The sequence below is a fragment of the Lithobates pipiens genome, unplaced genomic scaffold (assembly GCF_037356315.1).
Source record: "Lithobates pipiens isolate NorthernLeopardFrog02 unplaced genomic scaffold, aLitPip1_a1.2 Scaffold_13, whole genome shotgun sequence".
NCBI classification, from domain to species: Eukaryota; Metazoa; Chordata; class Amphibia; order Anura; family Ranidae; genus Lithobates; species Lithobates pipiens.
In genome coordinates this window covers 372,397,643-372,421,932 of record NW_027507718.1, presented here as the reverse complement: position 1 = coordinate 372,421,932, position 24,290 = coordinate 372,397,643, and the positions used below count along the sequence as shown (strand labels likewise).

Below are 24,290 nucleotides of genomic sequence, written 5' to 3'. Positions count from 1 at the left end.
GGGCTGAGAGCATACAGGTGAGAGGGGGCTGAGAGCGTACAGGTGTGAGGGGGCTGAGAGCGTACAGGTGTGAGGATGGCCTGAGAGCATACAGGTGTGAGGGTGGCTGAGAGCGTACATGTGTGAGGGGGCTGAGAACGTAGAGGTGTGAGGGGGCTGAGAATATACAGATGTGAGGGGGCTGAGAGTGTACAGGTGTGAGGGGGCTGAGGCACTGAAGGACTTGGTGGGATGGCTAGTGGACAGATTTGGTGGGATAGCCAGTGTGCGGGACCCTTCGCTTTTTCATGCGAGCTTGGCGGGACATGGCACGTTTAAAACTTTTTTTTCTTATTTATTTTACCTTTTATTTTTACAAAAAAATGTTGTTCTTTAAAAAAAAAGGTGTCACTTTTATTCCTATTACAAGGGATGTAAACATCCCTTGTAATATAAAAAAGTTTGACAGGACCTCTTAAATATGAGATCTGTGCTCAAAAAGACCTCATATGTCATATTTACACTAAAATGCAATAATAAAAAAAATGTTGTCATTTAAAAAAAAAGGCCCTTTAAGAGCTATGGGTGGAAGTGATGTTTTAACGCTGTTTCCACCCTGCAATGGTATGGAGAAGGGTGGGGACCATCTTCCCCTCAGTCGTCTCATACCCAGCAAGGGACAATATCCAATCGCCTTTGCCACTGCTGATGGCTCCGGTAAGCGGCGGAGGGCACCAGAGCATGGCGGGAGGGGGGCCCCTCTCCCGCCGCCGATAAAAGGGATCTCACGGCGAATTCACTGCAGAGACCACTCTTATCGCAAAGCGTCCCGCCGTCAAAGAAGAGGGTACCGGGTTATTGCAGCAAGCTGCTGCCATAACAACGATATTCCTCTTCAGAGTTAGGATGTATATTGGCATGTGCAGCGGTCTGGAAGTGGTTAATAAGCCAGCCCAGTAGCTGCATCCCTACATTAGGATGGGTTTGAAGAAAGGATGTTTTTAGCAATTTAGCACTGTAATAGGGATTTACCTGAATCATATGGTGGACACCAGATGAATGCTGTCAGATTGCTATTAAGTTTGTCAACATCTAAAGATTTGGTGTACACTTTAATATTGTGTAATATGAGGTGAACTCTAATGTAAGTTTACTAACAAAAGTTCTCGCAAAAGCTTTTAATTAAATGATCTGACCAAAATGCAATGATTTTACAAAAATATTATTTATCAAGTCATAGTGTAAGTAGAGTAGTAATAGTGTTTAGAATGTTAATAAAGCTCAGTTTATTCAACTAAAAAAATAAATGAAAATAAATGACTACAAAAACAATTTTATTAAACAGCATGCTTGCGCTTTTCCTCTTAAAGTATCTTTACACATAAACACATTGATATTATATTAAATCTTGGTGAATTTAAATTCAGAAAAAGCCTTGAGGGCTTCCTATGAGCAATGTCATTTATAGATCTGAATAAATATACCAAAAAGACACAATGAGATCACAGCTGTAAAAAAATGGTTGAAATACCTAGTGATGTATTAGCTTAGAAACATAAGGAAATAATTATAATTATAATCATATGAATAAAACAACAGTGCCTTAAAGGAACTGTCACTTTTACATATTAAGTTATAGGGGGGATGTTTAACTAAGTGGAAAATGTAAATGACATTTGTTTCCCTACAGTTTGTATGCTAACACTGTAAATGTCAGTGTACAGTATTTATTCACTGATCACTGTATTAGTATCACTAGTGACATCAGATATCATCAGAGTCAGTTAGCGCCCCTTGCAGCCAGGGTAAGCTATTATCAGATGTCCCGCAAACTATCGCAGTCACACTATAAGTCGCCGATCACCGCCATTATTAGTATAGGGTCTTAACAGATCAGTATTTTTATCATGATCAGAACTTTACTAGTTTACTAGTGTCCCCAAAACACTTGTGTTTAGCTGGCCCTCCTCCCCCGTAACCCCAACAAATGCAGAGTCAGTATAATCTGTATAATTTTTCTGATCACTGCCACTTCTGATACATTGTCAGCAAAACAGCAGTATTACCATAATAAAATAAGGGACTCTTTTTTTCCCATAGTCACCCCTAAGTACCTGTAAAGTTAGTGCCCAAAATTTCCACAGAAAAGTAGATGAGGAGAGGAGACATAAAGGACTCTGGGCATGGCAGATAAGAGTGAAGGGAAGGCTTCACTATCAGAATCAGGCTCTAAATATGAACCTGTAGAAAGCAGCAGCACCCTGACAGCTAGCATGAATGATGGTGAAGAGGCCTCTGCTAAAACCAGGCATACCCAACCCCATGTTGCTAAAGTGATAGCAACACATAATTATGCTCAGATGCAGCAGGGTGATATCAGCGCTGAGCTCATTTTTGGTGATCTGGCAAGTACTAGCAGCATAGTACATCCTTGCCTTTTAGACACCAGCACTACAGTATTTCATGGTGAAGTGGCTAGCACCAGCAGTTCAGTACAGGCTGGTGAGGTGGCTATCACTGGTATTGTAATGCAACCACAGCCACTGGTGGAAACAGTCAACTTAACCACGCCCCTTGATTTTTTTGAGCTGTTTTTCTATAAGACCTCTATAATCTCATTGTGGATCAAAGTAATATTTATGCCCAACAGTACATTACCACCAACCCAAATGCAATTCTTGCCAGGCAATTTCAGTGGAAACCTATCACATTTTCTGAATTTAAGACTTTTTTGGGCCTAACCCTTAATATTGTCATTACAAAAAAGAATGAATTGTGGTCAAATTGGTCCACAGACCCGATTCATCATATGCCTGTGTTTTCTGCTACAATGGCAATGAGATATGAAATAATAATGTGTTTTTTTGCATTTCAGTGACAGTAACTTCTGTTGTCCCCAGGGTGACCCTGACTGTGATTGGCTTCAAAAAATTTGACCCTTCCTAAATTACCTGTCCCAAAAATTTTCAGATGTGTATATGCCCCAACAAAACATCTGCATTCATGAGTCCCTTGTACATTTTACTGGTAGGATTGCAATGAAGAACTATATACCCAGCAAGCGTGCCAGATATGGGGTCAAAATGTATAAGCTCTTTGAAAGGGCCACAGGCTATACATACTGCTTTAGCAGTCGTAAGATAGTGTGAAGCTTGTTGTCACCAATATGGGATACCATTTTTACGTGGACAACTTTTATGAAAGCTTGACACTTTTTAGACATTTGTTCCTTAAAAAAATTGGCTCCTGTGGCACCATGTGACTTAATCAAAGGGGCTTGCCCCAATGGCTTTTAACACTCCACTTAGAAAGAGGGAGAAGGCCTGCGTATGGAACGAAGATCCACTAGCAGTAAAATGGAAGGACAAATGTGATGTATTCATCCTGTCTTCCATTCACATAGACTAGATGGCCCAAATTCACAAGGTGTCTGGTGTTGTTGAAAAATCTCTCTGCATCCTTGACTGTAATATAAATATGGGAGCTGTAGACCCCAAATGATGAAACTGTATTTAGCCAGAGCTAGACACTGATACAAAAAAGTGCCTCTATAATTATTTAAATTGGCTTTTGGCTTTTCTATGCAATGTTTTTGTTATTAATAAATCTACTGGAAGAACTGGATCCTTCCTAAAAGTTCAGGAAGCGATTATCTCAGCACTTTTGTATTTAGAAGGTGCTGTGTCCCAAAGCCAAAATCCAGATGCACTTAGCCGGCTGCATAAGATGCATTGTCCAGATGTCCTTCAACCTACCGCAACACAAAAATCACCCCAAAAAAGATGTTATGTCTGTGGTAAACGTGAAATGAGGTGTGACACTTTTTTTGTCCCTGTTGTCCTGGCCAACCTAGGCTTTGCCTCAAGGACTGCTTCTATCGCTACCACACTGTAGTGAATTATTGATCTAGGGTACAGCATGGCACAGTATAGACAGCTACACAATTCTTCACAATCAGGGTCTTTAAAGATGTTAGTTAGTCATGAAACTGTCTATCACATTTTGAGAGACCCCAACATCAACGGGAAGGATATTATTCTGAAAAGTTAAGTTACAAAAAAAGTTAATATAAGTAAGAAAAATAAAATGTTGTTGTTTTATTGAGTTAATCCTATATTGTTGCTGTGTGTTATTATTTTTGTTAACTGTTCTTGTCTGCTTAGCAGGAATGCCAATCAGCTGTAGCACTGATCTGTGTATTCTGACAGCAGCAGGGTGCTATTCTCAGAATACATACATCAGTGCCTTCAGTGTGGCAGGAAAAGATTTCTCCATCCACAGTTTAAAAAAAAAAAAGGAACGCGTATGCCCAGCATTAGGAGCATGCAGTTGGCATGGGGTGGTAGCTCTTATGCATAATTTTTTCACTTTTTTCTGGCAGAGATGTCGTCATCCACATCAATGGAGTGAACTTTTGATGTGAATAGAAGTATCTGTTTAGTTCAGCCCACAGGTTGAGTGACAAAAAGAACATTACATGTATGCCCAACATTAGGAATGTGACAGAAACTTCTAATACTGACCATACACATAATGTTTTTAGAGACCCTAAAATACCAAGACAGTTAAAACACCACCCCTTTTTGGAAAGTAGATGTCCCAAGTTATTTGCTGAGAGGCATATTGAGTCTTTGGAAGTTTTTATTTTTTGACACATGTTTTTGGAAAATTACAAAAGAAAAATGTTCTCTTTTTTTTTTTTTTTTTTTACACAAAGTTGTCACTTTCCCACACACATCAAGGGTTTTATAGAGCTTAGCTGGAAAAGTATCAGAATGTATTTTGGGGTGTAATTCCATGCATATCTTTGATGACAATGACAATTTGTTTTTGTTTTTACACTAAGTTATAATTTTCCAAAAACCTGAGGCAAAAGATAAAATCTTCCATGCCTCTCAGCAAATACCTTGGAGTGGTTACATTTTGAAAAGATTCATTTGGGGTCTGTTTGTACTAGTCCTGGCATTTTAGTGCGTCAAGAAAAGTGGTACCGGCTCTATTCACCAAGCGGTATGTTTCCTCTTAGAAATGCAGCGCAATACCGCTTAGCATTTTAAAAAAAAGCGTTCACAAAAAACACTACTAAAATACTGCATGAGTTATTTTTATGAAGTCTTGCGCTATTTTACTAGTGAAAACATGGGGTAATTTAATACCCGCCACTACCCAGCTTATTTATTAACATTATTAAATAGGCATTGTTAAGGAGCGGTTCCCCACTGACAGCTGAATATATATTAAAAAAAAATTGTCGGCAAGAAAAAAAAATCTATACCACACACTTATTTGAGCATGTAACCCATCAGGTCAGGAAAGGGAAGGAACGAGCAAGCCCCCCCTCCTGAATCATACCAGGCCACATGCCCTCAACTTGGGGGGGGGGTGCTTTGGGGCACTCATGTTGATGGATACAAGGGCCTCTTCCCCACAACTCTGGCCAGTGGTTGTGGGGATCTGTGAGCAGGGGGCTTATCGGAATCTGGAAGCCTTCTTAAACAAGGGGGCCCCAGATCTGGCCCTCCCTATGTGAATGTGTAAGTGGACAAAAAAAGTGTGCTGTAAAAGAAGACATTTGACTGTTTTCTTTATTTAATTTTTTTTTTAAATGTCCCTCCAGCGTAGATCCATCGTCAATAACAATGACCACCACCACCACTGACCTGAGAAAAGGAAAAAAAAGTCCACCTGCACCAAAGGCTCCTGCCATCTGACAGCTCCACCATCTGACAATTCTTAAATAACCAGTGATGCCAACCAGGTGACCCTGCCCTTTGTGACACCCAGCATGCCCCTGGTTGATGTTGTTATAAGGGGGTGGGGGGGTCACCTGGAGATGTCACCAGGTGACCCCGCACCATAGTTATTGAGGAACTGTCAAACGGTGGAGCTGTTAGACGGCGGGAGCCTTCTGCGCATGCAGAACTTTTTTCTTTCTTTTTTGGGTCAGCAGTGGGGGGGGGGGGGGGGGGTCATTATTGACAATGGTTCTGCACCAGGGGGACATTTCTTTTATTTTTTAATTAAAGACCTGTTATAAAACTAATGTAAAATGTCTTCTTTTACACTACACTTTTTTGGTGAATAAGTACTATGTACCCCATACTCATTTACATGGAGGGGCAGGGTCTGAAGGCCCCCTTGTTAAAGACCCCCATAACCACTGCCCAGGGTTGTAGGGAAGGGGCCCTTGTATCCATTAGCATAGGGACAAGGTGCTTTGAGGGGGCAGAGTCCCAAAGATCCCCCCATGTTGAGGGTATGTGGCTTGGTATGGCTCGGGGGTGGCACTCGCTCATCCCCTCCCTTTCCTGACCTCCTGGGCAGCATGCTCGGATAAGGATCTGTTATGGATTTTGGGGGGAACCCATGTTGTTTTCACATTTTTTAATTTCTGGCAATTTTTTTAACTTTCAGTGGGGAACCCCTCTGACAACTAATGACTCATCAGTTGTCAAGCACACACAGTGACTGCCGGTCCCTAATCCATGTTGTTTACTGGTGTACCAGTACACATTCCACAAATACTGTATGCCTGGACCACCACTTAATTTCTGCATGCAATTAACTGTTTATTTCCTTCTGTGGATGGATTTTAATGCTCTTTCATACGATATTTACCAATTACAGTTTCAGGATCACATGCAATATTTTGGCAAAATCTGTCCTGACATCTAAATAGCTTAGATAAATTCATTCTGTGAATGGAGCTCACCATAATTTTTAGATGCAATAACTTTCACAAAACCAATTAATATACAATTTACTAAGACTTTCTTACCAAAGACATGTCGCGGAATACATTGTATTCTCAATGTATGAAGACATTTGGTTTTATTGGATATGTTTCATAACAAAAAGTAGAAAATATTGTTTTTTTTCTTTCACATGTTTTGATCTTTTTTTGTTTATATAATAATAAAAAAAAAAACTGTGATGATCTAATACCAAAAGAAAACTCTACTTGTGTGAAAAATATTATATAAATGTAATTAGGATACAGTGTTGCATAACTAAAAAATTGTAAGAAAAAGGAATAAGTGCAGCGCATTATGTAATTCCATAAGCATATAAGAAAAGAACGGTAATAATATCATTAAAGTTCCTCAGCAATGGGAAACAGGAACACCTCGTGGGGGAAGAGACAATGGAAATCCTGTTGAAATGTTCAAGGTGACTAAGCAAGGTCACCAATCAATCCAAACTCTTACCAGATCTGATGGACCTCTGAGCTAACAGAAAGTTATAAAGGCTTGTATCCACAGATGGGATAGATGCAGTTGGGGAGTATGACCGATGGTACCAGATGACCCAGGATCGGATTTCTGTGTAATAGTGTTAATTGTACTTGCAAAAGTCTGTCCAGTCACTTCTTGGTCCTGCGGTCTCCTCTGAAATCTCTTATTTGAACTCTTTAGAATGGCATACCACTAACAAAGGCTCATGAGACAAAGGCCGCGTACAGACGCGCGGACTGTTCGCCCAACTTTGTCCGTCCAACAGTTTCGGCAAACAGTCCGCTCAAACTTAGCATGGACGGACATGGCCACACACGACGGACGAACAGTTTGCTGAAACCGTGCGCGATGACGTGAATGGCACGTACGACGGGACGAAAAATACGACGTCCTATACACTGCATTATAGCTTTCGGCGTGAAAATCCTTTCTGAGCATGCGCGCAACTTTGTTTGACGAACAAGCCTACACACGAGCGGACTGTTCGCTGAAACAAGGTTTCAGCGGACAGTTTTACGGAATTTCCGAAAAACCTTGTCCGTCCAACTGTCCGCTGAAACTGTCCGCTGAAAGCCCACACACGAGCGGACTGTCCGCCCAAACACTGTTCAGCGGACAAAGTTGGACGAACAGTCCGCCCGTGTGTACGCGGCCTTATAGTTCTTTAGCATAACACATTCTGAACCTCCAGGCTGAGGCAGTCTGATATGTCCTGCATAGCGGCTCCTCCAGCTCCTCATGTAACCTGCTCGTTGACACTCTGGCTCCAGGTTCAGCCACTTAAAACAGGATTATTCCAGGGTTGCTAGTCATGTGCTGCCCCCAGGAGGGGTGAGGGAGGCCAGGCAGGTGACTCAGTGAGGAAAGCACAGCACACACCAGCCGGACAGGTGGAGGAGGTGCAGGCTCCCTCACCCTGCCCAGGGGCAGCACACGACTGGCAACCCCAGAATAATCCTCTTCTAAGTGGCTCAACCTGGAGTTGACCGTGTAAGGACCGTGTAAGGCTGCCGGAGGAGCCGCCATGCAGGACATATTGGACTGGCTCAGCCTGGAAGCTCAGAATGTGATATTGTAAAGAACTACAAGTCTCATGAGCCTTTTTTAGTGGTACGCTGTTCTGAAGAGTTCAAATAAGAGATTGCAGAAGAGATTGCAGGATCAGAAAGTGACTGGGCAGACTTTTGCAAGTGCAATTAACACTATAACACAGAAATCTGATCCTGGGTCATCTGGTACCATCGGTCATACTCACCAACTGCATCTATTCCATCTGTGGATACAAGCCTTTATGACCTTCTGTTAGCTCAGAGGTTCATCAGATCTGGTAAGAGTTTAGATTGATTGGTGGAGGATTAGTCACCTTGAACATTTCAGGAATTCAAAACAGGATTTCCATTGTGTCTTTCCCCATGAGGTGTTCCTGTTTCCCATTGCTGAAGAACTTTAATTATTTTATTACTGTTCTTTTCTTATATGCATATGGACTTTTATAATGCGCTGCACTTATTCCTTTTTCTTACATTTATCTGTGGTGTTGTGATTTACCTTCAAGCTTGCATTTTTGCAATAATATTTTGAATTTGTGTGCACTTATTGCTTTATATCATACATAACTAAACAATTGCAAGTTCAAGTAGTACAGTGCTGAATAGCAAAAAATGGTCCGGTCATGAAGGGAGTAAAACCTTCCAGAGGTCAAGTGGTTAAAATCTTCCAAACTGTATATTTGTATAAAAAAGGTAGGAAAAAATGTTTGCTGCAACACATAATGCATGTTGCTGCTATAAATTTTTGCAGAAAAGGTAAAAAAAATTAAAAATAGCAATTGTTAGCAATTGTTAAAACCTCTCAATGTGACAATGATAATAACATTAAAAATTATAGCAATTTGCATGACAATAGCAATATTTACACAAAACACATTTTTAACAGGAGCATAATAAAAGTGCGCAGGAGCCCACTTCATACATCATGGATGCCACTGGCTAATAACAATTATAACATTACTATGTACCGTTGGTATATAACAATAAACAATTCTTTGCATATCTAGATCTGTTGGGAATGCCACTACTCCATCCTTCATATATAAATAAAGGGCCATGGCATGTGAGTGAGATTGGAAAGGCATACTGCATTTTACCTTCTAAACAAAGCTGTCAAGCTTTGATTTGTATTTAAAAGACTGACACTTCGTCCTTGAAAATAATTACTAGGAAAATCTTGACACCAGTTCCCCTTATACAAAGATATCTTAGCAAGATGTTATCACAAGCTCAGAAAAAGGCATATGATACAAAATGTACCTTCGAGGAATGTTGCCGAGAACTGATAAACAGGTAACAGCATTTCTCTAAACTGTTATCATATACTATTGCTGAACTTAATGTTGTTTGATCATATGCCATGAAAACAAATGTGTATGACATTCTAATATTTATATCCTGACCTATGTTCTTTTTGAACATGATGAATAAACTAAAATGATCCACTTTTGGCTGGATGACTACAGCAGTGTCAACCCACAGTGTAAATATTAAGGATTTGGTCACTTGACTTCCTCAACTTTTTTAGTCAATAGACGTATTACATAGGCAGAATTGAGATCTATTTAAAAGAGAAGTATGGAATTAGAAAAAAAATAAACAACCATACTTATCTGGATGGCTGCAACACTGATTCTAGCTACAGCATCCCCTGCCACCTCTAAGACCAAAAACTGAGAGGTCAAACACAGCTGATCACTCAGCCCCTGGTCTTTGGCCTGCAGAGAACTGGTAACTGTCAATCAGAGCTTTCAGCTCTGCCCCTTCAGGGGTAGGAGCAGCTAGCTCAGGCTCTCAGTGGCTCACTGAGGGGCTGAGCCAGCTGCCAATCCCAAACATATGGTTGGGATCTTTTCAGAGCCTGGACCGTGTCTGTGGCATCAGCCAACAAAGGGCTTTGGCCAGCTTTTGGCTCAAAACAGGTCACAGGAATGCAAAACTAACTGCACTCCTGTGATCCATAGGAGAAGAATACCCCAACATGCTTTGGTTATACTTTTCCTTTAATGACATAACTAAGTTATCTACTTGCTTATTATTGTACACAGACCTTTTCCACCATGCTTGAAAAGCTATGTATAAAAGGACACAAATCATCTCTTTCCTTTAAATGAGAAGGGAACACAACTTTCACTATTTCTAAATATTTTCACACATGACTAACCACTTACAGACCGGAAGATTTGGCTGCTTAAGGACCAGACTATTCTTTGCGATACGGCCCTGCATCAATTTAACTGACAATTGCACGGTTGTGCTCCACTGTACCCAAACAAAACTTATATCATTTTTTTCCCCACAAATATAGCTTTATTTTGGTGTTTTTTGATCACCTCTGTGTTTTTTCTTTTTTGCGATATAAACAAAAAAAGCGACAATTTTGAATTTTTTTTATTTTTTTTACTTTTTGCTATAATAAATACCCCCAAAATGTTTTTAAAAAAACAAATTTCTTCCTCAGTTTAGGTCAATATTTATTCTTCTACATATTTTTGGTAAACAAAAATTGCAAAAAGCATATGTTGATGGTTTCCGTAAACGTTAAAGCGTCTACAAACTATGGGAAAGATTTATGGCATTTTTATAATTTTTTTTTTTTTTTTTACTATTAATGGCCATGATCTGCAATTTTTAGTGGTACTGTGACATTGCAGCAGACAGATCAGACACTTTTGGCACATTTTTGGGACCATTGACAGTTATACATTATTCAATCATGTGCATGCAAAAATGCTGTTTCTTTTATTTCCCTTGCATTTCATTCGTTGCAAAATTAATTTTCAACATATTCACTAAGCAAAGGGTAAATTCCCTTGGAAAGGGAGCATCCTATATGCTTTGGGAAATCAACTCCCAAGAACACTAAAAGAAAGCACTGACTTGATGGACTTCACAACTGTTAGTTGGATTGATCATCACCTGACAGTAGAAATATAGTCCAGGCTGATGGGGAGAGAGGTACCAGTGCATGATGGGGGTTTCTGTTACAGCCAGCCATTGACCACCAAGGCTGTGGAGGTTATTTTTACAGCCTGCCACCACTGAACATGAATACTGGGTAGGTATTTTCACAGCTTGCCACTGTTCACCAATGCTGAGAAGATGATTTTTACAGAATGCCACTTACCACCAATGCTAGGGTGTTTATATTACTACCATTGACCACTAGGAATGAGATGCCAGTTTGCTTTTTTGGTCTTTGGTCAGGTCGAACCTTTGATAGTAGTGAGAAGTAATGCATTTAGCAGCTGTTCTACTAATACTGCTGAATGTGACAGCATCCCCTTATGCTTGGGCCCCCTCATCAATATTCATCTGAGGCCTTGTTTGTTTCAATAGGAACAAACGAAGGGTAAAGAATATACACAGTGCTGCCGCAAGACAAGCCAGTGTGTGAGTTGACGTCACAGAGCAGCTCCACATGATGGCATTGTGTGGTAACTGTCATAATATAAATCAAGATTGCAATACTTCATATACAAAGACAATCAAATATATACCGTGCTCCAATTCGAATCCAGTCGCATCCACAATGCACCGATTCGTCCCGGTGTGCCCCAGTTGCTTTTTCGGCCTCATTTCAGTACATGCTCCAGAGTCCCATTTGTCGAGTCACCGACTCATGCTGTCATGGTAAATCATTTCACTGTCACGTATCACGTTCCGATATGAATCCAGTCGCATCTATGATGCACCAATTCGTCCGGCGTGCCCCAGGTATTTTTTCGGCCTCATTTCAGTACATGCTCCAGAGTCCCGTTCGTTGTCAGTCGCAGGTTGCAGCGCACCGTTCCGTGCCTCTGTCGTGGGAAATCATTTCACTGTCACGTATCACGTTCCGATACGAATCCAGTCGCATCTACGATGCACCAATTCGTCCCGGCGTGCCCCAGGTATTTTTTGGCCTCATTTCAGTACATGCTCCAGAGTCCCGTTCGTTGTCAGTCGCAATCGCGGCACGACCAATTCGGGCCTCTGTCATGGCAAACTTTTGTCACTCATTTCACTGTCACTTACAGCGCTCCGATTCGAATCTAGTCGCATCCGTGATGCACCGTTTCGTTTCGATGTGCCCCAGTTGGTTACAGCCTCATTTCAGTACATGCTCCAGAGTCAGGATTCATTATCGGTTGCAGGTTTCGGTTCTCTGATTTATGTCTCTGTCATGGGAAATCATTTCACTGTCACGTATCACGCTCCGATACGAATCCAGTCGCATCGTGCACTAATTCGTCTCGCCGCGCCCCAGGTATTTCAGCCACATTTCAGTACATGCTTCAGAGCATGCACGATTAACGGACAGTCGCAACAGCGGCATGATCGATTCGTGCCTCTGTCATGGCAACCAAAATAATTTCACCGCCACGTACCGCGCTCCATTTCTAATCCAGTTGCATACATGCACCGATTCGTTACGGTGTGCCCCAGTGCTTTAGCCTCATTTCAGTGCATGCTCCAGAGTTCGGTTCATCATCAGTCACAGTCACGGCATGACCGGCTTATGCCTCTGTCATAACAGGGTTTTTCATTAAACTGACCGTCATATACTGTGCCCCGATTCGAGTCGGTCGCATCTGACATACACCGATTCATTCCGGCGTGCTCCAGTTGTTTTCATTCGTACGACCGATTCATATCGGATTCATTCCATACACATCCAAGAAACAACTTCTTGCAAATCGCTGCTAGCACGCACCTAAGCATACACTCCCTGCAATCATTGCAAACACATTCCCAGGCACAGACTTCTGGCAATCGTTGCAAGCACGCATTCAAGCATGGACGTCTTGCAGTCGTTACAAGTACGCATTCAAGAGTAGACTTCTTGCAATCTTTGCAAACACGCATCCAAGCATAGACTTCTTGCAATTGTTGCAAGCATGCATCCAAGCATAGACTTCTTGCAGATCGTGGCAAGCACGCATTCAAGCATGGACGTCTTGCAGTCGTTGCAAGTACGCATTCAAGTGTAGACTTCTTGCAACGGTTGCAAGCACGCATTCAAGCATGGACGCCTTGCAGTCGTTGCAAGTACGCATACAAGCGTAGACTTCTTGCAATCGTTGCAAACACGCATCCAAGCGTAGACTTCTTGCAGTCATTGCAAGCATGCATCCAAGCGTAGACTTCTTGCAATCATTGCAAGCACGCATCCAAACAGACTTCTTGCAATCGTTGCAAGCACGCATTCAAGTGTAGACTTCTTGCAATCGTTGCAAGCACGCATTCAAGCATGGACGTCTTGCAGTCGTTGTAAGTACGTATACAAGCGTAGACTTCTTGCAATCATTGCAAACACGCATCCAAGCGCAGACTTCTTGCAATCGTTGCAAGCACGAATCCAAGCATAGACTTCTTGCAAATGATTGCAAGCACGCATTAAGCATAGACTTCTTGCAATCGTTGCAAGCACGCATTCAAGCATGGACGACTTGCAGTCGTTGCAACTACGCATACAAGCATAGACTTCTTGCAATCGTTGCAAAACACGCATCCAAGCGTAGACTTCTTGCAGTCGTTGCAAGCACGCATCCAAGCGTAGACTTCTTGCAATCGTTGCAAGCACGCATCCAAACATAGACTTCTTGCAATCGTTGCAAGCACACATTCAGGCATAGACCTCTTGCAATCATTGCAAGCAAGCTATCGAGCATAAGACCTCTTGCAATCATTGCAAGCAGATGTCCAGGCACAAACTTATTGCAATCATTGCTAGCAGGCAGTTCTGGCTGGCTCAATAGATTGCTTTAGGAAAAGCCTGGATACTTTCCTAAATGTACATTATATAACGGGGTACTTATATTTATAGGTAAAGTTGATCCAGGGAAAATCCGATTGCCTCTCGAGGGATCAGGAAGGAATTTTTTCCCCTGCTGTAGCAAATTGGGCTATGCTCTGCTGGGGTTTTTTGCCTTCCTCTGGATCAGCTGTGGGTGTAGAATTGGGTGTGTCCGGTTGTGCGATATTTTATTTGTTTGATTTGTGGTTAGGACTGGATGGACTTCTGTCTTTTTCGACCTGGCTACCCATGTATCCTACCATAAACTCCTTGCAATCGTTGCAGGCACGCATCCTGGCATAACTCCTTGCAATCATTGCAGGCACGCATCCTAGCATAACATCTTGCAATCATGGCAAGCACGCATCCTGGTGTAACATGCATCCAAACACATGTTCAAGTACATCTCCTGCAGTCTTCGCAAAGCACATGCGGTAACACAAATTTCTCACAGTCACTACGAACACATCTCCAGTGACAAACTCCCGCGCAATTGTCGCAAGTACACGTTTAAACACTACTTTTGCAATCATGCCAAGGCTCGTGACTTAGCATAACTTCTTGCAATCATTCTTTTGCAAGCACATTCTCAGTGGCACACAAACTGGCTACACGTCGTTTTCAGCAGCACTTAATTGGCCACTTGTCTCCTGTGGCTTTTCTTACAAGCCACTCACCGTTTCCTGTCTGTCTCTCCCTTAGGACAGTTGAGTTCAACTTCCATCCTGCACCAGGATCGTGTTGACACACGCAACTGGCTTCTTCCTGTAACACGCTCAGGCTATACCTAGCCAGCGTTCAGCATTTCTTATCCTTACAGGGCCCAGAGAGTCATCTGTCTTTACGGCCCATACAGCAAGATCCCCACTACAAGGCATCCAGAGGCATCGGCCCATAGCCAACGGCAAACGCTCGCCCATCACAACTGCCATCTTTAGGGACATATAAAATCCTTGCATATTCCCCAGTCTAGTCATCCAAGCGGCCATCTACCTGGCCCTTTGTGGTTTTCCATGGCCTAGCGAATTTATTGTTGGTAGCACTGGCAGCCAGGTTCTACACAGACACTACCTGACTAATGTTCAAATCTGCAATATGGGCCATTCCCCAGGGTCGATCTTTATGTCACGCCTCCTGGTCCTCCTCTCACGGACACAGGACCCCTCTCAGATCCTTAATTTAGATGCCATGGCTATAGCAGACCTATCAATGTCGGAAGGTTCCTTACTGCATGGATTGGTGTAGCGATGTTTAGACCATCTACGATGCCCCTGTCACCCCTGGTAGTGACAGATGCCGCAGCCTCCACAGGCTTCGCTGCAATTTTTGGCCACCACTGGTTTACAGAACCATGGCATCAGGGATACTCCTAAACCCTGGGTTTACCTGGACTTCCTCCCTCTTCAAGCTATACCCGGTCATGACAGCCTCTCGAATCTGGGGTCATGTCAGGACAGGACAGGCTGTGGCTTTCACCACCGACAACTGGGCCGAGGCTCATCTTGTTGATGAAGCCAGGTCTGGACCGCTCTCGGTTGTCTCCTTCCTGCGCAGACTGCTGCAGTTATCTTGGCGGCACCAGTTTAATGTCCATTGTATGTTCATTCCAGGCCTTCAGCAATCCCGCAGGCCAAGATCTGCATTGTCGTCACTTGGCTCGCTACCAACACCATTTCATCTTCCACCTTGCAGTGTCTAAAAACCCAGCAATCTGGCTCCAGGATAGACGTCCATTTCTATAGAACAAGCAGTGCTTGGTGTCGAGTAACCATACTCGACTACCTGCTGTCACTCCTACCGGAACGCATAAACTCTAGTTCCCTATTGCCTTTTCGTGCTAACACTTGTGTACCTGCCAGTTTCCCAAACACATGGGGTTCTTCTACGCAGCCTACACCTCGACCCCGGTCCATACCGTGGTCACTCTTTGGTATTTGAGCACCCTTGGCAGCATGTTGGCATGGGTCCCAAGTCACGTCATTGAGAGACTAAGCAGTTGGAACCCTGCCTACCTCGCCTGGTACATATATATATATTTCTTTACAAAGTTAGTTATTTCTTTAATTTAGAAAGGTGCTGCAAATGATAATGTATAGTAAATTCAGTTAACCCCTATTATTTACACTAATTGTTACTAGTGAACCAAGCAAATATTTGTCACCCAAGCACTTAGCCCTTGTACACACGTCGGACATTCCGACGGAAAATGTCTGATCGGACCGTGTTGTCGGATAATCCGACCATGTGTGGGCTCCATCTGACTTTTTCCATCGGAATGTCTGACCAACAAAGATTGAGAGCTGGATATAAAATTTTCCGACAACATGATCCGATCGGACTTTGTCCGATTGTTTGTAGAGAATTCCGGTCGGACAAAGTGCCACGCATGCTCAGATCAAAGTACAAGAGCAAAGCTATTGGCTACTAGGCTGAACGTGGTCCCGTCGAAACGAACAAACGTCATCACGTTCCGAACAATCAAATTTTCCGACAACTTTGTCCAACCATGTGTGTAAACACCAGTTTCGGACAAAATCAGTCAGAAAAAATCAGACGGATTTTGTGGTCGGAATTTCCAACCGTGTGTACAAGGGCATAGGGATCTGGCCTAGAAATCTACCTGGTATTGTTTACTTGTGCATGGCCAAAATGTGGCACCTGTACATATACAGTGCATGTTGTTGAAGAATTATTATTTTTACATATTCACCTCCTTGAGCACTGGTTCAAATAAGCCTAGACTTAAATTTTCTGGGATTTGAGTGAAGAAGATATAATGCCGTGTTTCACATTGATATTTTTATTTCTCTATGCAGGATGATGATGTAAGGGAAGGTCGCTTTAGCTTTACAGCCTATGGTATGGGACCTTGTCTTCAAGCAAAAGATGGAGTAACTCCAAAGGGACCAATCAATCCAGTACCACCACCAAAAACCCATGATGAAATGAGAAAAGTGTTTATAGACAGAGCAAAGAAGATAGACACAATTTCTCGAGCTTGCTTTCCACTCGCCTTTTTAATATTCAATATATTCTACTGGGTTATTTATAAAATTCTACGACATGAAGACATTCACCAACAGCAAGACTAAAGAACTATAAGGTATCATTTGAACCACAGGCTAGTTTGGAACCCATAACCAGCAGAGCAGAAAACTCAATTTCCATCCATTATCTAATTAACATGGTCACCATAACACATAGAAAGTAGAAACACAATTAGATGGTCCAAATACAGCTACAAAATACTGCCAATTTTACATGGTATTACTCAGAGGTGTCAATACACAAAATTACTGCTTTTAAAATATTTATGCTATTTATACTATTATAATTGAATGGACCAAACAGCTAAAGTACAGTAAAAAATGTGATTTTACTAGATGTCCCTAATACAATTTTTTTTCTTTTGCTTACATATTTGGTACAATATTCAATTTCCTATTTTTGAATTATAAACAGTGTTTTTTATAACTATTGTCAATGTCACATTTTTACAGTAACAAGAAGTTATGTATTATTGGCACAGTAATAAGCAGTCTGCCTTACAATGCTTTAAATATAAGTTTTTTAGTAAATAAAATTCCCATGGATTTATGGATTCCACTCCTGTATTGGCCAATAATATCAAAGCAAATTCATACATTTTGTTAAACTTTGAAAATGATGAATACTCGGTGTCTTCTTACCTCATTTATGGTTAATATGCTTTTAGTAAATGTATCTTATTGTTCTTAATTTAAATTTAAAATGCGTGAACAATATTAATATTTTCTAAAACATGATTTTATTTTTACAACTTTTAAAAAGTATGTTTCAAAATTCAATATATACATAAACATACAAATTTCATATCAAGAATGTATTATATGTAAATTAAACATATCCACACTTCTCACTTAGCTCACCTTTAAGTAATTTAAGATAGTTTTTATGTGAGCAATATAGCTATAATAATTTGTGCTTATAAACTTTAGCTTTATGTTTATGTTTAGCTTTATGTGCTGGAAAGCAACTGAGAAACAAAACCATGGTTTACAGTAGAATACAAAGTTGTATAATGAAACAACTACTTCAATTCATTTTGTAGGATTTCTTCCTTTCTTCCTTATAGAATTATGCAAGTGTTATGTAACTAGTTGATCATTTCACTTTGCTAATTTTGACCCGATGAGGATTAGAACCTCTGTCATGTTTCAGGGTTTTTGTTTCTGCCGCCATTGGAAAAAAACTCCCACTAACTTTCCCACTATTATGGTATCAGAGGGACAAAAGCACATTTTAAGTAGAATGTGGAAGAATTAGAACCTGTGTCAGGCTTTTATTGCTGTCTGAATATTCATCTTCCAGTGGCACCCTTTTCCCTGGTTTATGCCCCTGGTGTCACTGAAACAAATCTCCCCAATGGGGACACAGACATCAATATAAGCCTGACATTATTTTTTAATTTTTACCACTCTATCTAAAACTGAAAATAAAAACATGGCTGAAGTTGCACTTACTTAACAGTACTCTTCAGTTAAGCCACTAGTCACTCATAATTTATAGTGAAATGATCATTTTAAAACGCTTGTTTATGACTTATTATTCTTTTATAAAATGTTACTAACCACAACATCGAATTTAAAAAAAAAAGGATAATTATTATGTGAAAATATTTTTGAGCTGTTGAAGCTGGTTTACAGCAGATGATGTATTCACATGTCTTGTTCAAAATGGTTGTTTATTAAATGAAATGTAGATAGGAATTTTAATGGAAGTGTGCTCAGGTGTACTGTCTTCATTGTACTGTTAACTTGCATTCTATGCTAGTTTAACTCAGAAAACTATCCAATAAGATGAAGATGCTGAGCCAACTAAGAAAGTTATTTGCAAATGTTAATGTAGATGTGTGGATAGTTAACACATTTATTCCCATCACTTGCTTATTCATATGTATTAGTACTATTGATTTAATAAGGAAGATATGCTGGGGGAAAAGCATTTAACCACTTATGCAAGCAGCATTTTACACTTCAGGTGCTGTAGTCATTGTGCAGAACATCTACAGCACAAATTGACATTTTAAATCTTTTTAGCCATTTGGAAAATATATTGATAGCACATTGAATTGTAACAATTACTAACAATAACAATATAAGTATTCTTGTGTAGCAGTTATATTCCTTTTTTTTTAATATATATAAAATGTGAGTTTTCGATGAAGGAAGGATCAGAGCTAAGACCATGGCCTTTTAGGGAAAGGTCTCAAGGATCATGGGACCAGTAGTGGTTTGTATCACTTCTACCCCTGTGGCTATAGCAAGAATTCTGCATAAATATACAATTCTAATAAGTTTCTGAAAACATTTATTTATTTTATTTTTTATTTTATTGCTCTTTAGAAACAAATTTAAGTTCATCGTTATTTTAAATGTCAAATTTAAATCCCTTTTTAATATCTGTAATCATGGTGAAACATATTTTTTTAACTAGATATTAACCTCAGGGCTTAATTTACTTAGGTCTGCTTTTTTAAAACTGAATGCATTGGTCATATGAGATTGCGTGAAATTCATATGCATACTTAGCTTTGAATTACAATTACACATAAATTAACTAAAGTCAAGCATCTAATCAGGCAGGGATATTTTATTTCGGAGCATTCACCCCCCCCCCCCCCCCTTACAGCGATCAAAAAACAGGGATTTTAGATTTACTCAAATTTTACACTGTTCTAATGTACTTTTAAAGATTGGCATTTTTTCTTATTATTGCAATTTTTACGCCATTATAGTTAAATCTAATAAGTGTCAGCATCATGTATTTCAAGATCCATTTCATCCTTTATAATGTAATACTTGCAAAGAAAACAACTGCATTGATAACTTTTAAATTACTCAATGAAGCTCTAAATATCAGAAACATTGCAACACTTCTGTGCCACTTAGTAATGTACTTATATGTGAACATTATATTTAAATTATAGTGCAATGCGTATTTTTCACTTTAAGTTTACTTTGAAATATAAAACAGGTAAATTAAGTTCTTATTAATTATACTGATCAAATACTCTGGACATACACATGTGCCTAAGATATACCCAGAGCTAACTAGAAAATGTATATTCCTTTACCCAGTCTTACTGTGCAATGAACATACACACATATGTAAAAATTATTTTGCATTCACTTTAGTTAAATAAAATTGTAAGATAAATGTTTATTTTACTCAGCATATAGGTGCATATGAGAACAACAAATTTATAAATGAAAACAAGTTTTTAGTTTAGGCATTGGTAATGTCTGTAAGCACTTTCATTTCATAATGCTGTTGAATCTACCACACACATAAATGATTTATCTAGTAGTAAAAGATACTTGCTCAGTATTTGTGGTATGAATCACAATAGACAGCCATTGGCACCTACATGAAATAGTAATTTCTGAGCCAACTTGGAGAGCCTGTAGTCATGCAAAACATTTTATGTAAAATTAATATAATTTCCCATTAGACCCAGCTGCCTGTACACAGGTTGTCTCTTTAATAAATCAACTCCAAAATGTCAGTCATTTATTACATGTTTCTTCACTAATACCACCCTGGTTGTATGATATATGCTATTGAAGATAAGCTCTTCTGCTACTGAACACAAAAGTCCTAGTTAAGGCCTGTTTTAATATGCCTTGTTGTAAAATGAATTTATTTATGTACACATTTTCTATGCAGGAGGGCAGTGAATTACAAATGAGCAAAATGATCTACAGTTCACTTCAATTTACTCAATATGTTTGGCTAAAATTGTATAATTAAATGTGAGAAAAAAGGAGCTAAGAAACAATTATAGTATTATATAGCAAACATCTTTGTGGTTATTATAGTTTATCTATGAATCTTTAGCACATTGAGCAAACCAAATTTTTTAATCAACCTGAACATTTTCTAGTTCATGTAAATATATGCATGCAGATTTGTCTGATATGCATAGAATATAGATTGTGAATTTTTCATACAACAGAAGTGCCAACATTACCAGATTTGCCAAATTCACAAATGGATCCATTCATCTCTTTTTTTTTTTTTTTTACAAATGCTGTATGGTAAAATGTTTGGTTGGGTAACCACAGGGTATAGGTTAGATTAGCCATTCACTTTAGAAGGCAGTTAGAAGGTAAGGCACAGTCCAACCACCCTTAGGCTTGTCTATGCACTGATTAGGCTTGAATATTTATGGTATGGTGGGAGAGGCAACTGCTGCATGACACCCCTGATGCTTGTTTATTAAGGTAGACCAATAATGAATGGTCCTATAGAAAACAATCTCTACTCCCGTAAGATCTATTGAACAGGAGTGCTTGTCCCTGGCTACACATATAAAACACCTAACCAAAATAACAGAATCAGGCGGCTGGTTTTTATAGTTACTCTTATGCCGTGTACACACAACTGGACTTTCCGGCAGACTAGGTCCAAAGGGATTAGTCCGTCGGACAATCCACTATGTATGAGCTAGTCCGATCGTTTTTCGAAAAATAAATCCGATGGACCTAGAAATAGAACATGTTTCAAATCTATCAGACAAACTAAGGGTTAATATGGGGATAAACGGGATACATTTTTTTATACTTTTTTTTTATTTACTTGTGAGGTTGCTTTAGCTGACATCATATGCAGATCAGGGATCCTCACTTTGATCTACAGATGAATGAAGAAGAGTAAATACATAGTATCGATAATGTTACTTTGTTTCACGGAGTCCTGCTTCTGAACAGTGTTCATAAAGCAACAGTGGGGGAGAAGGCCCGAGAGTACTATATATGCCATGTGAATGCGTAGTTTGTTCAATGTCCACAACTGGCTAAGAATATGACAGTGTCGCATTTCTTAGGTGACTGCATGTGCACATTCTGGTAAATTGAAAATGTAAAAATTTAAAACAAAAATAGGATTGCAAATTTTCAATAATTTAGAAATTGATTTGCTCATGACCTAGTAAGAAAGCAAAATCTGAGCACTCTAAGCCCTTGTACACACGGTCGGAGAATCCGTCGGAATGTGTCCTTTTGGACAGTGTTGTCGGATAGTCCCACTGTGTGTGGTATGCATCGGACTGATTCCGTCGGAATATCCGTCGGACCCAATTTTCCAACTTGTTGGAAATATTTCCCGACCAACTGGGCCGATCGGATATACTCCGATTATGTGTAGAGAATTTTGATCGGACCAAGTGCCACGCATGCTCAGATCAAATTCCTACATCAAAGCTATTGGCTACTAGCCTGAATGTAGTCCCATCGTAACGAAATTACGTCATCACATTCTGAAAGATCGAATTTTTTCGACAGCTTTGTCCGACCGTGTGTATGCAACAGTTTCGGGCAAGATCCGACGGACAAAATCCGACGGATTTGGTTGTCGAAATCTCCGACCGTGTGTACAGGGGCTTACACTTGTGCAGCCCATGAAAAGATTATTTTTACATGTTAAAACTAACTTAATAAAATTATTTATTACACCATAAAAGGGTAAGTCAAGAAAAATGTGATTACGCAGGTAAGATATCTCCTTGCATTATTAATATAGAAATTACAATTTAAATAATACAAAAAAATACAAATGTCTTCCTATGAAAGAAGTATTCTATGAAAAGAGTATTATATTTAAAGTATATATAAATAGATTTATGAAAAGTGAGAGCAATAACTGTATATTAGACTAATAAAATTGAAGCTACCAAAATCATTTTCAGATGTTGAATGTAACAAAAATTAAACCAAATTCCATGTGTTGTTAAAAAAGTGATTAATTCACTTACAGTAAGGGTTAAACCTGATGTATTAGTCTCCCTATCTAGAAAGGCTAGCCAACTGAGGCAGACCATTGGCGATTCTGAATTTCCTCTCTGATGATTGAGGATCAGACAATTTAGAGCTTCACTTGAAATGAGAGATTCCAATCATTGGATGATTTTTGGGATTTCTTCATGTGAGCAAGCATTGTCTCTATGGAAAAAAGGAAAGAAATAACCACTTATGTGTAGGGATGAGCTTTGAGTTCGAGTCGAACTCATGTTCGACTCGAACATTGCCTGTTCGCCTGTTCAGCGAACAGTGAACAATTTGGGCTGTTCGCAGCAAATTCGAAAAGCCGGAACACCCTATACAAGTCTATAGGAGAAATCTAAAGTGCTCATTTTAAAGGGTAATATGCAAGTTACTGTCCTAAAAAGTGTTTGGGGACCTGGGTCCTGCCCCAGGGGACATGGATCAATGCAAAAAAAAGTTTTAAAAACTGCCGTTTTTTCAGGAGCAGTGATTTTAATAATGATTAAAGTGAAACAATAAAAGTGTAATATTCCTTTAAATTTCGTAGCTGGGGGGTATCTATAGTATGCCTGTGAAGGGGCGCATGTTTCTGGTGCTTAGAACTGTCCCTGCACAAAGTGTCATTTGTGCAGGAAAAAAAGTCTTTTAAAATCACTTGCGGCTAAATTGTCGGCTCCCCGTAATACAGAGAACACTCAATGAGTGTTCTCTGTATTAGCCGACAATTCATTCATTCATTGATAAAAAAAAAAAAAAGCGCGGGGGTTCCCCTAAATTCAATTACCAGGCCCTTCAGGTCTGACATGGATATTAAGGGGAACCCCGTGTCAATTTTTTTAAAAAAATTGACGTGGGGGTCCCCCTAAATATCCATACCAGACCCTTTAGGTCTGATATGGATATTAAGGGGAACCCCGCATCAAATAAAAAAAAATTAACGTGGGGGTCCCCCTAAAAATCCATACCAGACCCTTTATCCGAGCACGCAACCTGGCAGGCCGCAGGAAAAGAGGGGGGGCGAGAGAGCGGCCCCCTCCCTCCTGAACCGTACCAGGCCACATACCCTCAACATTGGGAGGATGCTGTGGGGGTCTGTGACCCCTCAAAACACCTTGTCCCCATGTTGATGAGGACAAGGGCCTTATCCTCACAACCCTGGCCGGTGGTTGTGAGGGTCTGCGGGCGGGGGGCTTATCAGAATCTGGAAGCCCCCTTTAACAGGGGGACCCCCAGATCCCGCCCCCCTGGTTGAAATGGTAAGGGGGTACAAAAGTACCCCTACTATTTCACAAAGAAAGTGTAAAAATGGTTAAATAAGACAAACACACTTTTGAAAAATTCCTTTTTAGGACAGTAACTTGCATATTACCTTTTAAAATGAGCACTTTAGATTGTGAACGTTCGAGTCCCATAGACTTTAATAGGGTTCTAAAGTTCACACGAA

General features: G+C 40.1%; 1 protein-coding gene across 1 annotated transcript in view; it reads left to right on the top strand.

Annotated features, from left to right (window-relative positions):
- Positions 1–23,320, top strand: part of GLRA3 (glycine receptor alpha 3) — a 378,874-nt gene extending 355,554 nt beyond the window's left edge. Inside the window, exon 9 of the mRNA XM_077477223.1 lies at positions 16,859–23,320. Within this exon, the coding sequence (XP_077333349.1) occupies positions 16,859–17,134 (276 nt within the window). The 3' untranslated portion in view covers positions 17,135–23,320. The remainder of the gene's footprint in view (positions 1–16,858) is intronic.
- The last annotated feature ends 970 nt before the right edge of the window (positions 23,321–24,290 follow it).